The following is a 14,364-nucleotide window of genomic DNA, read 5'->3' as shown; positions in this document are numbered from 1 at the left end:
AAAGCTCTCCCGCCGCGCTAACCATGACGCGAATCCCTCCTCTGCCGCCTCTCTGACCCGGTGTCTGGAAGAACAAAGATCCATTTCCTCCTCTTCCTCTTTCTTCACCTTGACCGTCAACATAGTGTGCACGATGAGTCCTCACTCAACAACACTAGCTCCCGGCGCGGGTCCGTAATAACCCATCTGACACCAGTGTAACACTCTACCCTCAGCCAAACACCAGACCAGACGGGTGGAACAGAACAGGTCCAGAACAATGATCCCTAACAAGGGCTACTGTCACGGCCGTAACCCACGCCTACAACTCTCCAAGATGCGGGTTCTGCCTCACTTCCTGTCCGTCACCCCTTTTCCTTCCCAAACCCGGAACTTATCTCTTCATTGCAAATACAACACATAATACCCTTAAGCAGGGGTCCCCAAACTACAGCCCGCGGGCCGGATACGGCCCGCCTCCACCTTTGGTCCGGCCCCCTGAGCAACACCAGATAAATACCCCTCCCCCCTCCCAGAAAAAAAATCCTTGACTCACCCCGTCAAATAGAGCGGAACAATGGCGAAAAGATTAGGTAAGAGAAAAATTGATTCAGAATGCAGGGTATTTAACCTGCTGTGGACAAACGATTATTTTTTTGTTCAATGCAAAGAAAAAGCGGTTTGTCTCATCTGTCAAGAGACGGTGGGCGTATTTAAAGAATACAATCTGCGCCGACACTATGAATCCCGTCACAAAGACAGGTATGATAGCTTGCAAGGCCAAATGAGAGCAGACAAACTCTCAAAGCTAAAAAGTGGACTCTTTGCTCAGCAGAATATATTTCTATGCCAAACTCAGCTGAATCAGTCATCCGTTCGAGCCAGCTTTCGGGTTGCTCAATTGATAGCGAGCAGCGGTAAACCTTTCACTGATGGAGAGTTTGTAAAGAAATGTTTGAATGCTGTTGCGGAGGAGGTGTGTCCAGAGAGGAAAGATGTTTTTAATGCCGTGAGTCTGTCGGCGAGTACAATCACCAGACGCATTGAAGAACTTGGGGGTAATGTGTATGCCCAGCTGCAACAAAAGACAAAAGAGTTTGACTTTTTTTCATTAGCACTGGATGAGAGCATGGACGTGCAGGACACGGCGCAGCTGCTCATTTTTATTCGTGGAGTTAGCGCTAACTTTGAGATGTGCGAGGAGTTGGCAGCCCTCCAAAATTTCAAAGGGACTACAACGGGGGAGGATATTTTCGGTAAAGTATGCCAAACCATGGAAGAGTTGGACTTGGACTGGTCAAAGCTTGTCAGCATCACAACTGACGGGGCTCCTAGTATGGTGGGCGCGTCTCGGGGTCTAATAGGACGCATGAACCGGGAGATGGAAGAACGGGGTCTCACTGCCCCGCTACAAGTCCACTTCCTAATTCACCAGCAAGCGCTGTGCTGCAAAGTGTTGAAGTGGGATTCTGTCCTACTGGAACCTACACAAAAGGATTATAAAAGGCACACAAGAACTTTGAGAGACTGTACATATGACTCATTTAAATAAGAGATTCTGCTCTGACAACGAAGCTGAACTTTTACCTGTTAAGATTGTGCATGGCACAACAGAAAATTAATGTTCCATGGCCTTTTTTTCTGTGAAGACCCCAGAGAGGTTTATTTGGTTATTATTTATTTCATAATTGTGTTATTATATATTTCCTGACTTTATTTTTTCTTTGAAGACCTCAGAGAGAGTATTTGGTTATTATTCATTTCATAATTGTGTTGTTAAATATTTCCTGATTTTGTTTTTTCTTTGAAGTCCCCAGAGAGAGTATTTGGTTATTATTTATTTCACAAATAGTATTATTTATTTTATTAATAGTGTTATTATTTATTTCCGACTTATTTTTTCCGTGAAGATCCCGGAAAGGGTTATTAATATTTGGTTTTGTGTGGCTTTCTGGAAAACAATAAATGTTTATGTTTAGACACCCATGCAATCGTTACATTTTCTGCTACAAACTGACCCCGGCCCCCCATCAGAGCAGGGAAAGGTTATGTGGCCCTCACAGGAAAAAGTTTGGGGACCCCTGCCCTTAAGGGTCATTACAGTTTACCATTACATTACCTACCATGGTTTGCTCAAAAGAAAGAAAAGTTGAAACTTCAAAGTGACCGGACCGACTAATATATGTTTAAGATCATTGATAATTGTATTGAAACAAAAATGGCGTTGTTTGTTTTTGTTTACATTTGATATTCATATGAGCTTCTTGTTGGTGCATTTTAAGGCAAAATGAGTCTCTGACTTTTGCTGTGAAAATAAATTGCATAAACTGACCTTAGTCAATTTTGATTGAAGACAACTGGTCTAGAGGTTTGTACTTGCAAACCAGACTGGTGACAATAGCTTCTTCTCAAGCAAGTCAGAGTTTTTCTCCCTGCACACACGCACACCCATGCACACACACACGACCTGGGGGGACAAACAGGAGGAATTATGATGCTCATTTTTATATGATGGTGATGATTGAAGCAGACTCACCAAGCAACTGTCGAACAGCCAAGTAATAAGCCGGCATGCATTCTACAGTTAGCATTGAGGTGATGAAGATACTGTATTAAATGGGGAGGGTCATGGATGCCAGCCGTAGGGACAGTCAGGCATGAATGTGTTTGTTATCCTGGTAATTACCCTGACAGTATTCCTCAAAAGGTCTCAAAGTAGACCTCGAAAAGCTGTTGCTATGATTACCACACACGTTTATGGCAGAGGAATTTGGATTTGCAGGAACATGAATGATGTCCTGATGCTCAGATTGAGTCAGCTCAGCTCAAAACCTTAAACCAGGAATCGGTAATGGTGATGGCAATGGTAATGGAATACATCACATAATAATTCACAGTTCCATGTGTCCAGTAAGTAGGAATAGGCAAAGCTTATTAAACTCCCCTCGCAGTACTTTTATTCACTTCCTGTACTCCACATGTGATGTTTTTTGTAATAGGATATTTATATATATATATGTATGTATAATATTTCCCCCCTCCCAGTTTCCATGTGGTGCATCTGGCCTGTTTTGGCTCCGGGTCGGGTATCCCTTCGGCATTCCCCCATTCCCTCTCTACGCTGAGATGACCGAAGGTGGCCCCGTTTGTCGCCCAGCCACTCTTTTTAATGCACTACACATGCACAGGCATACAAACGGAAAAACCCCAAACAAATAAAAACATGAAAGCATAGGGTAAGCAGACAATCTCTGCCTGTCAGTCAACCGGTCAGCAAAACCGAGAGGCAGAAGAAGACACAAAAAATACTTAAATTATTCCCCACAGCCCTTCAAAAGAATACATCTTATATTATGTGACAGGTTAAAAATATGAATGATGCTGATTGCATCTGTCTCTTGAATCAGTTTGACCGATCAAAGTTCTTACAGCATTGGATGATGGTCAGTGGCCATCGGCCATGGAACAGCTTTTGGAGTAATTCTGTCTTTTTTGGTCCTGCTTTTTGGAACATCCCATTAATGACTGTAGGTTATCAATTGTCAATGAGCTAGGTGTTGTAGATAAATGCAGTATTCACATGTTCTGGAAAAAAATAACATCTACAGAGCCATTTTCAGTGCTGTTTGAGTTCCTCCTCAGCCTTCAAGAAAGGTGGAGCGATAAAGAGGGAGAGAGAGAGGGAGAGAGAGAGAATGACACCTCTGTCCCTCCATGGGTACTACTGGATCAAATGCATAACACTGTATGCTTTTGGTGTAAAATGCAGCATGCAGGGTCATTTCATCCCTACTTTAATATTGTCTTACTGTGTCTTTAAATATGCCAAATATATGAGAACACAAAAAAGTGCAAGGTGATCATTTCATTCCAGCGAAGATCTTTGTCTCCTCTTGTGCAGACCTGTCGAAGTTCCACCAGTCGGATTTAAGAGTCAGATAACCGTTGAATTTTGTGCTGGAAACTCTCATAAAGTTTCAGAATTTGATCAGGGAGCCAGGGAACCACCTATTAGTACAGAGAGTCTACCCGGCTGGTTTTTGGAGAGGTCTTCTGCGCATGTGGATTGCATCATCCATCTACCACTCAATCAACCGCCTCATCTCCATCACCCATCTACGCTTCAGCGTTGCTCCGCCAGTCATCTCTGGGATTCATTCTGCCGTGGAAAAAACTGGTGGTCGGACTTTGTGTGCACTCAATTTATTTCATTTTTTGTGGGGATTTTATGGCCATAATTCATTTGTATTGAAACCTGAATATTGTCTTCATCCAAATGACACATTTCTTTCTTTCTGTGGTGTACATGTTTGAGACCGGTTGTTTTAAAGTAAATTCAAATAACATAATAGTCCAGTTCATGGATGAAGTGACTTTAGGTCTCAAGAGTCCAAAACCTGAAATAATAAAAACTGCAATTAGTTTTCCAATTGACCAAACATACAGTATATGTCATTCTCCTTCACTCATTTTGGCCCAATGCTTTTTCAATACCTCTGTGACTTGCAGTCGGATCCAATGAAAACATCCTAAGACGTGTATCTCTGTGCATGCTGAATGCAAACGGAATTAATTTGGCTTATCGCTGATGGAATAAAGAGCACTCTGATGTGTAACTATCTTCTCTTCTTTTACAGAAATCTCTTAGACAGAGACACATTCTCCAAATCAGACCCATGTAAGTTTTTTCTTTCTTTTTTTCCAACGATGCTATTACAGAGGGCGATACTCTGTGAGAACTCAGCTCATTGACACTGCCTTTTTGCAGATGTCTCACTTTCAAATATGAACTGGGTTCATTTGGTCTTGGGGTTTTGAAGGTGTTCCTTCAACAGCGTATCATTTACAGTAATGTGACAGCCTTGGCACTCAATGTATAAGATTGCTGTTTGAATGTATTTTGGTGAGACAACCTCAAAAGGGCCACGGCAGTATTTTGCAGGACTTTACAAGTCTGACATAATGAGGGAGACATTTAACATAATGGGTGGGAGGTTTGAGCCCTTGGTGTAAATCAGCTGTAGAAAGAGAATATCACACTCAGCCTATTTTGCATTCAGCCTCGTTGTGTTCGCCCTCCTCAGCTTCATTTGAAGATACACAATCAAATTCAAATCGAGGAAATCCCACTGTGAAGAAAATGTGTTTTGATTGCAGAGCGTAAACTGTGTGCCTTTAAGCACGCTTGCTTCTTTGTGTGTGAATGCTTCATGTGAACTTGCGTCATCAAACTTGGCACTTTATTCTGCTGGGTGGGTGTGGAAGTATAATTCATGATGAATGTCTGCTAAGACGCCACAAAAAGAAACAGTGACTGAGGAAACGGCAATCACGCTTGACTGAAATCATCGACTGACTCCTCTTGTTCTTTGGCCTTTTGCTTTTCCACAGTGGTGGTGTTGTACACCCAGGGTGTGGAATCCAAACAGTGGCGAGAGGTAAGACACCCCTCCCTCACTCAGTAACACAAGTGAATCACATATGTCACCAATTATGACATCCCAGGGGTCACCAACGCAGGTAGCCCCCCATGACCGCCTGAGACTGTTTTCATTCAGGTTTCCAGTGAATAATGTGAGAAGACTAGAAATAAATGCATGGTGGAATAGAAAAGGTGAGTTGTTGTTCATGTTCTGCTAAAACCAGCATATTCTGCTTGTTTGGGTTGAAATAATCTATGGAAATAAATGTTACAAAAATGTAACACTTTTAAAAAAGTAAACTCTTGGCCATTTTCATTTTGTAAAGGTAGCTCTCACAAGAAAAACCTTGGAGATCACTGACGTACGCTATATGGCAGCCAACTCTTTGTTTATAATCACATCACATACTCTCAAGCTAAATGCTGTGAATGTCAATCATTTTACTATTGATTGACCTTGCAAACATCCCCAAAGATTATTAGGCCCTCCACCTCACCTTCAGGCTGTTGACCCTTGGACCCCAATTAAACTCAAGGGGCGGAATAAAAGCAAAAGAAGAAGAAAGCAAAGACTGCTATAGATGGTGGGCTCTTGTGGGAATATTACAAGCTCCCAGTAATCCCAGTGTGTGCCTTTACAAAGGAGCAACATCTTAAAATGAACTTGAAAATCTGTTTGATACTTTCACCTCTTTCATGCTTCTTTATGAGCAGAAATTCAGTGGTATAAATGTTTTCATGATGTTCCTTTCAAAATAACTGGTTGTTGGCATCATCTATTCCAGGTAAATATATCATATAGCAGACCAACACAGGGATAGATGAGAAGGGAAATGAACTGCATACAAATTACAGAAAGTGTCTAATCATTATTCGCTCCTCAGACTCCAACCTCCTGGCACTTCCCTGCAGGACCAAGCTCCGAACCTGGGGAGACAGAGCCTTCTCCATTTCTGCCCCCACCCTCTGGAATTCTTTGCCCCATTCACTCCATGCTTGCCCTGACCTTCCCACCTTCAAAAAGCAACTTAAAACCCACCCGTTTAAATCCTTTTTTAATGTCTATAACTTTTTATACCTGACTGCTGTGCTCCGCTTTTAGCCTTGTTTTTTAGCTCTGAATGAATTAATGTTGGAATGGAATGGCCTTTATTGTCATTATACAAGATGTACAACGGGATTGGAGAGCTTCTCCTTTTAAAAAAAGTATATAAAAGTAGAGTAAAAAAGACAATTTAACAAGATGTATTTTATGTATGTTGTATTTTAACGTCTTTTCTACTCAGTTTTTTGCACTAAATTTTATTGTTTTCACTGTAAAGTGTCTTTGAGTATCCTGAAAAGCACTATACCAAAAAATTAATTAAGTATTATTTAAACTAAAGTAGGCGGTAGATAACTTTGGGCACCATTGATGTTTTATTGTTTGAATACTACCACTAATTATTGGAACACAACATTAGTTTGGTAAGCTCATTGACCCTTGACCTGCATACACAAGTGAAGACAATCATAGAAAAGGTATTTAAGGTGGCCAATGGCAAGTTATATCTTCTCTGAAGAGTAGCACCATGGTAGCCTCAAAACAACTGTCACATGACCTGAGATCAAAGATTGTTCAAGATCATGGTCTAGGGGAAGGATACAAAAGCTAGCTCAGAGTTGTCAGCTGTCAGGTTCCACTCTGAGGATCATAGTGAGAAAATGGAAGACCACAGGAACAGTTCTAGTTAAGGCCAGGAGTTATTTGGAGTTAAAATGGAGTTATTTGGACATAACGCGAGGCGGTATGCATGGCGGATGAAGAACACAGCATTCCAAGATGAACACTTGCTACTCACAATAACATTTGGTGGTGGTTCCATTATGCTGTGGGGCTGTGTGACCAGTGCAGGTACTGGAAATCTTCTTCAAGTTGAAGGAGGCATGGATTCCAGTCAGTATCAGCAGATTGTTGGCAACAGTCTTCAAGAAAGTGACAAAGTTGAAGTTGACTGGATATTTCCACCAAGACAATGACCCTAAACACTGCTTCAATTCTACTAAAGCATTCATGCAGAGGAACAAGTACAACGTTCTGGAATGGCCATCTCAGTCCACAGACCTAAATATTATTGAAAATCTATGATGTGATTTAAAGAAGGCTGTCCATGCTTGGAAACCATCAAACCTGACTCAACTGGAGATGTTTTGGAAAGAGGAATGGTCCAAAATACCTTCAACTAGAATCCAGACCCTCATTGGAAGCGATAGGAAGTATTTAGTTTTGATAAACGAGGATCTACTAAACATTGATGTCATTTTTCTGTTGGGGTGCCCAAATTTGCCTACTTTAGTTTAAGTAATGATTGTCCACTTTCTGTAAATCCCATAAACTTAATTCACCTTCTCATCTATCATTGTGTTGGTTTGCTATATGATATATGATCTGATATATGATCCCAACAACCAGTCATTAATAAAAGGAAAATCTTGAAATTATGAGGGGTGCCCAAACCTTTTCATACCACTGTAAGTCACACATACAACCGGGTTTGCAAATCTTTAATCTTTAATCACAAACAGACATTTAATTCTTTTGCATGGAGAAAACAATATGAAATATGTGTAAATCAGGAATGAAATTTACATTTAACATACATTTGACCTTTATCCACTTTGTCCACTCTCTGGTTTGTGCAACCTCTACTGGGCCCCCTATGCAACAAGGGGGCGGGGGAGGAGAGAGACAGAGAAACAGCGGCAGCCAAACAGGCAGGGAATATTTTTAACTAAATGCGAAAGTGTAGAAATAAGTCCTGAACTTGAACATTTCTACTGAGGTAGCAGCTCTAATATTAACAGGTAGACCATTCCACAACATTGGAGCCCAAATAGAAAAGGCTCTAGAGCCTGCATACTTCTTTCTGGCTCTCGGGATTGTCAAAAGACCGGCGTGTTGTGAGCGTCCGATCCCCACGATAAGATGGAAACCATGAGAGTACCGGACCAGTAGCACCAATATACGTTTGAAGGCGTTCCAGTCGGGTAGAGTGATGGACGGTATCAAAGGCAGCACTGGGATCAGAGTCACTGTTGCAAGGGCTGATTCAGTGGAGTGGTTCATCCTGAAACTAGAAACTGAAAGAGATTCAAATAAATCACTCAAGGCCATGTGATCGTTGAGCTGTTGTACTACAAATTTTTCAAGGGAACTACTAGGAGAGGTCCGCTTCTGAGTTAGCAATGCAACTGTGTAGAAAAAGTACTTGGGGTTATTTTTATGAAGGTCAATTAGTCTAGAAAAATAATTGCTTATTTCCCCATGTCTGACATTTGCACGCCATGGCTTACCAGGTCTGCAGTAAATTCCTCGAAGAACTCAGAGTAAGGACTGGGGGGATAGAGAAGTGCGTGATAAAATGGCCACTATGCTGTCGATTGCAAGTACAGACCAAGTACTGAGGTTAAGAGATTAAAGGATGAGGGATATGCTTCATCCTCGTGTCATTGGAGCCGACGTGTATCACTATGTCAGAGAAGCTCGTGTTTGCTTTATGCTGGTGTTTAGGCCTGTTGCGAGTCAGCTCCCTAAGGCTAGCTTCAATGTCGGGTGCTCTGGCCCCAGGAATACACGTTACGGTGGCTGGGTTCTTAAGCTTAATGTTACACACACAGGTGTGGCGAGCTGGACCGGAGAGCCTCCGGTCGTGGGTGGGCTCCCTTCCGGTTCCGCCCTTGTGCCCACAGGTGTGTGGCCCTCGATGCCCTTCTGCCCTAGTGGGGTATGGTCTCCCGCCGGTCTCGGGGGTGTGACTCTCCTCCGGCCTGTTGGCGCCCTTTTGCTGGTCGAGATTGCTCCTCCATGGCCCCTTGCTGGTCTCTTCGGGAGTATGCTTCAGGGGTGGGTCTTGGGTGTTGGCCATGGCTTTGCCATGGCTGGAGTCGGCCATGGGGCCGGTGGATCTCTGCCGGTTGGCTACAACCTACACTATATGGTATGCCCGCCACATCTATTGTTACAAAACTACTCTGCTCTAGTTGGCGGACACGTCCCTTTAGGCGGGAAAGCCTCTCAAGGAGAAGGGGACAGGTAGTGCACGAAGCCATACTCACGTCCTGGTCAGTCGGCTAGTTAGCAGGAAACTCGAAGAAAAACTCTGGTGACACCGCTGGAAGTCCAAGTCGATGGGGTTAGCTTGGTCCAGTCAGCCATTTTGAAAAACTGGAAGACAAAAGCCTAGAAGAAAAGGTCTGTTGAAGATCGGAGTAATAAAGGCTAGTTTAACTAGCGAGCGTGCAAATAAAGGGAGCGGTCTTCAAGGAAGGAAGTCTTCAAGTTTAAAAAACTGTGGTATTTCTCATGAAGTTACAGGATTGTAATAAAATAATATTTACTGTAATATAATGACGGATTTCGCTGTAATTGAATGTGTTTTAAAAGAGAAATGAAATGACATTAGGTGTGCAATTTGGATGAAATGTTTTATGACCATTGCCCTATGTTTTAGGTATTTTCATTTGTACATTTCTTGATGGAAAGGTGCATTTAGGCAATTCTTTTATAATAATCCTTTCTGAATGTTTCTAAATGGGCTTTTTACTCAAAAACATTTAGAATTTAAAACCAGTATCACAAATAAACTAATCTTATTTCAAGCTGACACAAATAAACAAAAACATGTTACTATGAGAGGTCTGACTCGCTCACATTTTGGATTTGCTGAAGGTTTGTGGGCGAGTTTAAGAGCTATTATGCTAATAATAAAGAAAAACAGTCATATGAAAAGATGAAAAAATGCTGTTTTAGTAACATTCTTAATGTGCTTATGAAAGGATAGAGTCGAGTCCAACTTTGGGTAATGATGCTTTTATCAAAGCTCAGAGTGGTGTCCTTAAACAGGTGACTCTGTGTAGCAGAACCAATGTTCAACAGCTCAGTTTTATCAGGGTTCAAGAGTAAAAAGGTACAGGACATCCAATGTTTGATATCGATGCAACACGCCTCAAGATTGGACAGTCCTGCGGGTCAGTTAACTTTAGTGGCACATATAGCTGAGTGTCATCAGCATAAGAGTGAAAGCTAATCTTATGTTTGCGAATGATGTCGCCAAGCGGCAGCATGTAAATGTTGAACAGAAGTGGGCCGAGCACTGATCCTTGTGGAACTCCGCAAGTGACATCACAGTACTCAGAAGTCACATCATCATAAACAACACGGTGCGTCCGATCCCCAAGATAAGATCAAAACCATGAGAGTACTGGACCAGTAACACCAATATACATTTAAAGGCGTTCCAGTAGGATAGAGTGATGGACGGTATCGAAGGCAGCACTGAGATCAAGTAATAACAATATTGTGGATGTGTCACAGTCCATAGATAGAAGATCATTTGTCACTTTTGCAAGGGTTGGTTCAGTGGAGTGGTTAATCCTGAAACTAGACTGAAGAGGTTTAAAGAAATCACTACAGTTTTTTCAAGGATTTTGGAAAGAAATTGGAGGTTAGACACCAGCCTATATTTAGAAATACTCCCAGAGTCGAGGCTTGTTTTTTTTTTCAGTAGGGGTGGAATCACTGCAGTCTTGAAAGCTGCAGGCACAGTGCTGGATGAAAGTGATAGATTCATAATATTTAAGATTGAAAGAGCTAGAATTGGGAACAATTCTTTAACAAGTTTCCCAGGAAGCATGTTTTCCGTTTTGCTGCACTAAAAGCTTTGTAAGCCCGTCAAGAAATACTTCCTCAAAGTAGGATAAGCCAGTGGGACAAAGGATGGAAGTAGTCCCAACAGTGGTCATGGCGGTCGACACGTTTAACCGGTCTGGAGGTAGGGTGTCCTTTATTTCATTCCTGATGAGCTCAACTTTCGTCGACTGAGAGAGGTCCTGAGAGAGGTCCTCTTCTGAGTTAGCAATGCAACTGTGTCGAATAAGTACTTAGGGTTGAGCCTGCTTATATTTGGTCAGACTATCTCTTAGTTGCATGTCATGGGTTACCAGGTCTGCAGTAAATTCAGACATGTATTGCTGTGGCCCATAGCTCCCAAATATATATCCTTTTACTTAAAATTGGATGTAATTATCGTTGTAGTTGCACATGGAAACAATTACTAAAAAGAGATTTCTCCTTCTTATTATAGATAAAATCTTATTCCTATTTGCAATGTGATTATTTGCGAAATATTTTAATTGATTGACAGCCCCAATAATAACATATAACATATATGTCATATATGTGCATGGGGTGATTCGGTAGTCTCCGGGCAGTGGGACCCGTGCTGCTGGTGGCCTGAATTCCGCGGTGGCTACTTGGCGTTGCTAAGCTGTGGCTGCTACGCTGTGTTGGAATGGGGCTTGGAAGAAGAGTCTTGAATGGGTTGTTTATCTTTGTTTATATCACAATTTTGATTGCTATATTCATGATCAATATATTTATTCTGGATGTGACAAATCACTGTTACATCACTATGTGGTTGCATTACCTCACTCTTCTTTATGAAATATCATATCTGGAATACCAAAAGATGTTTTGCTTAATAAGGTTTGCTTCTGCCACTGTCCCACAGTATTGCAGTACAGTATTTGGTTCACAACTAATATAGCTGCAGCTGGAGGGCGGTTACTGCTTGCAACGATTTGACAATTCTGACGTGCTCCTTGTTTGTCTGTTTGTGCTTTCTCTCCATGTTCCAATCCAGTTTGGGAGAACAGAGGTGATAGACAACACGTTAAACCCTGACTTTGTCAGGAAGTACATCCTGGACTACTTCTTTGAAGAGAAGCAGAACCTGCGCTTTGATGTGTGAGTTATCCGCTTTGATCAGCTCCTCTGAGGACACAGCAAGGTGTGCATGTTCCACATATATGCCACTGCTCCAAATCTTCCCGTTTTCTTTCAACCACAAGCTCAATGCACCCCCTCATCTCTACATTCCCTCTTTCTCTAACCTGACTCTTATTTTCCTGTCTTCTGGCTTCCCTGCCTCGTCGCTAGATCGTCTCTCTCTCCAGAGAAATTAGTCATTGGCACTGTGTCTCAATAGAGAGGATAAGAGTGATAAATATTTTATATCAAGTTTTATCCTTCATCTCCAAACTGCAAAAGCCAAGCAAGTATTTTAAAAGTCGCCAAGACCCATGTGCTTTGCTATCCCACATTTACAGTACAGTAGCTCCCTTTGTCCCGGTGAGTGGGTCAGGAAGTGCAGTTTCATTTTCAGATCTCAGAGAATCAAATCAGAGCCATTGGTGCACTCCACCCTTCTCCTGAAACTCAAAGAGATATGTTTTGGAAAGTCCTTTCTTTTGTTTAACCTCAACATGATGGACTGTCTGGTCTCCAGGGAGCTTTATTCTCTTCATGAAGTCATTTACATGCCATCTGGGGATTTGGACAGCAGGGGGCCTATCCCTTCACAATTACAGCAACTCATTTACATCTCTTTTATCACAGAGAAGCAAACCGAGCTTTCTGGAAATTAATTACTATTACATTCACTTTGACTGGCAGATGTGTGAACCTTTTTTTATCTGGGGTGTAGTGTAGGAAATTACTAATAATGTATTGTACAACTTGTCGTGTTCCGGCTTGAGAGCTTTCCGGTACGACCCCAGGATGCAGAGATGAGGACCCAATTGCAAGTAAAAATGTATTCATTGGTGCTATGCAGCAGAACAACGCACTGGCATGACCAACTCAACAATGACAATGACCCGACAAAGAAAGGACCGCACACCTGAACTAAATAGGAATCACAACTAATGGGAAACAGGTACGGGAGATAATGGAAATCAACTGAAAACACAGGAAGTTAATACAAAATAAGGGTATGAACTAGGGACAGAGGTAAAAGAAGGAACTAAAAGAGCTGTCACAAGGGGGTAACGCCCACATCATGACACAACTTCCTTCATTACTTGGACAATGGAACAGCAAAAGTGGAATGCTCCTATTGTTGCCTAAAACTTTGGAATTCTGACCACCGTCATCTGGAGGCAGAGTGGGTCAAGATGCAACTGGAGGGTTGGTGGTCCTAATCCCCCCAACAGTCACTGCTGTTGTGTCCTTGGGCAAGACACTTCACTCACTTTTCCCTCAGGGTTGGCCACAGACTGATGCTACCTACAACTTGGTCACAGTGGGGCAGTGGTTGCCCACTGCTCATTAAGACAAGAGGGTGCGTCCATCAGGGGTTGGGAACCTTGTCAGCTAGAGCCACAAAAACCACCTATTTTTACAACCATATAATATTAACATTGAAGGAAGTAAAATGTGTACGTTTTTAAACAAGACCAACAATTTAAGAATATAAAAAGTCTCAGAATTTTTTTTTTAAATAATGCTGTTATAGCTAACCAATAACAAATACGTCTTACCGATAATGCAACAAGTGGTGCTACATGGTTTTGCACCTTACTTTGTATCTTGCTCTTCGCCATCTTCTTCCTCAAAAGGGTAGGCTCTGCAGAATAAGCTAACTGACTATTTGATTAAAAGGTGGGAGTTGACTAAAGTTGATTAAAAGGCATAAGGAAGCTTTATATTTTAATATTTTTAGCACTGTGATTTCTGTAATATTTTGTTTTAAAATGCCAGCCAAAAAAATAAGAAAAAGATCCGGTGTGGCGACTCTGTAATCAGGGAAAAAAGAGGAAAAAAACAAGCTTTTTAATAAACAAAATTTTAGTAGCTAGAATATAGAAAACCTTTTTCATGACACTCTAAAAGCTAGCAAGGAGTAGTAAAGGATCTTCGGTGGTGAGAAGATGTGTCAGGAATGGAGGAGAAGTGTGTTGGTGCCCATTTTTAAGAACAAGGGTGCACAAGGGTGCAGAGCTGTGGCAACTACAGAGGTATAAAGCTAATGAGCCATACCATGAAGTTATGGAAAGAGTAGTTGAAGCTAGACTAAGGGCAGAAGTCAGCATTTGTGAGCAGCAGTATGGTTTCATGCCAAAACAAGAGTACTACAGATGCAGTA

General features: G+C 41.9%; 1 protein-coding gene across 7 annotated transcripts in view; it reads left to right on the top strand.

The window, feature by feature from the left end:
* Positions 1–14,364, top strand: part of LOC131137599 (copine-5-like) — a 155,575-nt gene that overhangs the window by 34,171 nt on the left and 107,040 nt on the right. For all 7 annotated transcript variants that reach the window (XR_009131945.1, XR_009131944.1, XM_058085728.1 and 4 more), the window contains exons 2-4: positions 4,617–4,657; positions 5,371–5,417; positions 12,082–12,185. Coding sequence is in view for 5 of the 7 variants with exons in the window: in XM_058085728.1 (XP_057941711.1) it covers positions 4,617–4,657; positions 5,371–5,417; positions 12,082–12,185 (192 nt within the window). In the remaining 2 variants the exon portion in view is untranslated. The remainder of the gene's footprint in view (positions 1–4,616; positions 4,658–5,370; positions 5,418–12,081; positions 12,186–14,364) is intronic.

Source organism: Doryrhamphus excisus, chromosome 10, assembly GCF_030265055.1.
Source record: "Doryrhamphus excisus isolate RoL2022-K1 chromosome 10, RoL_Dexc_1.0, whole genome shotgun sequence".
NCBI lineage: Eukaryota > Metazoa > Chordata > Actinopteri > Syngnathiformes > Syngnathidae > Doryrhamphus > Doryrhamphus excisus.
The sequence above is the reverse complement of the archived record's forward strand: the minus strand, read 5'-3'. Positions and strand labels throughout refer to the sequence as shown.